The sequence below is a fragment of the Ciona intestinalis genome, unplaced genomic scaffold, assembly GCF_000224145.3.
Source record: "Ciona intestinalis unplaced genomic scaffold, KH HT000157.2, whole genome shotgun sequence".
Classification (NCBI taxonomy): Eukaryota; Metazoa; Chordata; class Ascidiacea; order Phlebobranchia; family Cionidae; genus Ciona; species Ciona intestinalis.
This window is the reverse complement of record NW_004190479.2, coordinates 159,374-162,474: the sequence shown is the minus strand read 5'-3', so window position 1 is coordinate 162,474 and position 3,101 is coordinate 159,374. Positions and strand designations below refer to the sequence as shown.

The 3,101-nt window shown below is 36.7% G+C and overlaps 2 protein-coding genes across 2 annotated transcripts in view; both read right to left on the bottom strand.

The window, feature by feature from the left end:
• Nucleotides 1-88: 88 nt before the first annotated feature.
• Nucleotides 89-1,510, bottom strand: LOC108950437 (peroxisomal sarcosine oxidase-like). Its single transcript, XM_018816199.2, has 4 exons — nt 1,252-1,510; nt 860-1,008; nt 485-638; nt 89-229 (listed from the first exon to the last, which is right to left on the bottom strand). Exons 1-4 carry the CDS (start codon nt 1,408-1,410, stop codon nt 89-91), a joined length of 603 nt encoding a protein of 200 aa, XP_018671744.2. The 5' UTR covers nt 1,411-1,510.
• A 216-nt stretch (nt 1,511-1,726) lies between these two features.
• LOC100181728 (U4/U6 small nuclear ribonucleoprotein Prp31) overlaps nt 1,727-3,101 on the bottom strand; it is a gene marked incomplete in the record, with an annotated part of 4,266 nt that continues 2,891 nt past the window's right edge. The window contains 2 exon segments of the mRNA XM_018816207.2: nt 1,727-2,155; nt 2,586-2,748. Coding sequence (XP_018671752.1) covers nt 2,031-2,155; nt 2,586-2,748 — 288 coding nt within the window.

Genomic DNA, 3,101 nt, shown 5'->3' with positions numbered 1-3,101 from the left:
TGGTGTATTTATACACCTCATGCTCACTGTCGAGTTATAACATGGTTGTCTTCTGAAACACCAGACACACATGGTGTATTCATACACCTTATGGTAAAGTTATAACACAGATAACCATACAGCAATATTGATATAGTGTTTCACAACTCATACCAGACAACAAATATACCTGAATTGCTCGTAGACATTTATCAGCATTAAGTACACCACCAGTTTGTTCATAAACTGCCTAGAAACAAGAAATGTTATACATTTACACAGAAACTAGTATTATCATATGTTTATGTACAAAACTATAATCAATATTGTGCGTAATCAATATTCAAGTAAGCAAAAATTAACAGGAACAAACTTACACACAAATTAGTAGGGCCTACATACAATTTAACAATACCATATCTTTGCACACAAAGTATTTTTGATTTGCAGAAAAACTAAATTACAATTAATATTCACTAGTAACCACACTAGACAAAGTTCTGACCTCAAAATCGTCGTTAAATTTCAACCCCGGGAATTCTGCGTTCACGTGAGATCCGTCCAAAACTTTATGTTCGATTCCATGTTTTTCACAACTTGCAACCAATTTCTTAATCTTCCCGACTGACTTTTTACAAACAGCAATGTGGCCGTTTATCCTGAAATGTCATAATTAAGTCCTTTTTACGTAACAATAAATCTAGAATATGACGTCTTTTGTGACGTAAAATTACAAAAGTTTGCAAAACTATGCCGCAGAGTGTATGCAAACATATCTTGCTATGAAATGCTGTACAGTGCTGGCGTATTTGTTGTTTAGGAAAAAATATTGGTAATAAACTTGATCATAATATTGAACGGGCAAGTTTTTTCCAATTACTTGAAAAAGTCGATCCCGCTTGAAGTTTGTAGCTCGTTCCATAGTTGGTAAGCTTCGTCCATTAGCTGTGCATGGTGTTGGTCGACGTAAAGCTTTCGTATGATTCTGGATTGGCCGTGCGAGCTACCGCGTGTGTGGGAGCGTTGGTACTGTGTGAATGTAAAGAATGATATCTCTTCGAAAAAGGTAAAAGAAAAGAACGGAATTGACAGCAAAACGGCATTCGTTAAAAACACACTATACATAAAAGGTTCGGGAATAAGCGCCAGTTAAATATTTCGCTGTTGCACCAGCAAGACCAGTTGTACTGTATAGTCTGTATTAGTAGTTAGCATCATTTAAAACGGGGTAATGTTTAATCCAATAACATGGATAGATCAAATTAAACTAACCTGTTCCAAAAGCAGAACTTTTCTACCCTTTTTCGCCAAGTGTAAAGCAGTCCAAGAACCTATTACTCCAGCGCCTACTACTATAGCGTCGTACATGGCTAGTGTCCTAGCGTCTCTGTATTGTCTGTGTACACTATGTACACAGGAAAGGCGTTTCATGAATTGATACTTGCTAAATACAACATGTGTGTCTGATCGGTGTGTAATAAAACTCCTTAGCTTATAACTCAACAGTGAGCATGAAGTGTATGAATACACCATGTGTGTCTGGTGTATAAGAAGACACCCATGTTATAACTCGACAGTGAGCATGAAGTGTATGAATACACCATGTGTATCTGGTGTATAAGAAGGAACCCATGTTATAACTCGACAGTGAGCATGAGGTATATGAATACATCATGTGTGTCTATTGTATTACAAAAAATGTATGTTAAAATGACACTTTCTAAAGCTACTAGTACAACGCATTAAGCAACTTATCCAGTTTTATTTCAAATGATTCAGTATAAAACACATAGCGAGCCCGATGGCTTACGTTGGTACAAATTCAAATAATAAGTGACAGTACGCAACCAGCACACTTACAAAATGATTTTAACTTTTACGTTAGCAGTTAAAAGATAAACCAATCTAGAATGCAGCCGAATTAAACAGTGACCCACTCTTACGCAACATAGGGATTTAGAGAGTTGTACCCTAGTGGTTTAGCACAGGTTGCCTAAAGGTTGCAATATCCAGTTTACAACCAATGAAAGATATTCATATGCTGAGACCCTTCAAGCACTCGGTACATTCCTTGGTTTAAGTTTAACAAAGGAAGCAGTGTTAGAGAAGTAAGTGCTGCAACCGTCCTCTTCTTCTTGTTTCTTCTCAGCAGCGTTGGGATTCACAATCTCAATTCCTGGTGCAATAAAACAATGAATGAATATGAACAATTAAGAATTTGACTAAACCATGCAATACGTGAATGAATGTGACTTATTTATCTTGGCATAGGTAATGACAGTTGTTCTAACAAGGGTGTCTTACTATAAGTTACCACATGTAACTTTCTGGGTATTTTTATACAGCTGACAGTTTAAACTAGGGCTTCTCAAAATGGGAGTTACGGTACGATCTTCAGGGGTCACCGAGAGTTCATCAATTTTACACAAAGTACTTCATATATTATACTATTAACTGTGAATGGACGGGGAAAATTTTGGGAGATAAAATGGGTCACAAGCGATGGGTTGTCTAGTCATATTCTAGACAACCCATCAGTGACCCCCAACTAAGCCATATTATTCAATGAACACTCATAACATCATCACAACAATAACGTTTCTTACCTTTCAATGGGGTAAACGCGACAGATGATGCGATCCCCGAACCTCTGTCGCGCACGGTTGACTTTCCACCCCATGTGACCGACGTAGTCGACCCAGCGCGGTTCGCTCGCTGGATCTTTGTTTGTAAAGTCTTCGAGATTCGAACTTGAGTTTTGTTGTCCACCTGTGTGTTATAGAAACAATATATATGTAACCCCGTTGTATAATAAATATGTGAACGGCATCAACCCCAAACTGAAAGTTAATAAATATGTCAAAAATGAACAGTTATAATTAACTAAATATTGAAAAAGTGCAAAGAAATGATTGGGGGAATTCTAACAGTTTAATTAGCTGGCATGCCTCACTGTAGGACTTTAACAATATAAATTAAATAGACTTGATGCAATATGGTTTATAAAAAGAAAAACATATGAAGAGTATAATATTGCATCCGCAAAANCCTATAAANCCACATAAATGAAATGTATTCTCTGACAGAATCCCTATATCCTATCCTTACACAATTTACTACAC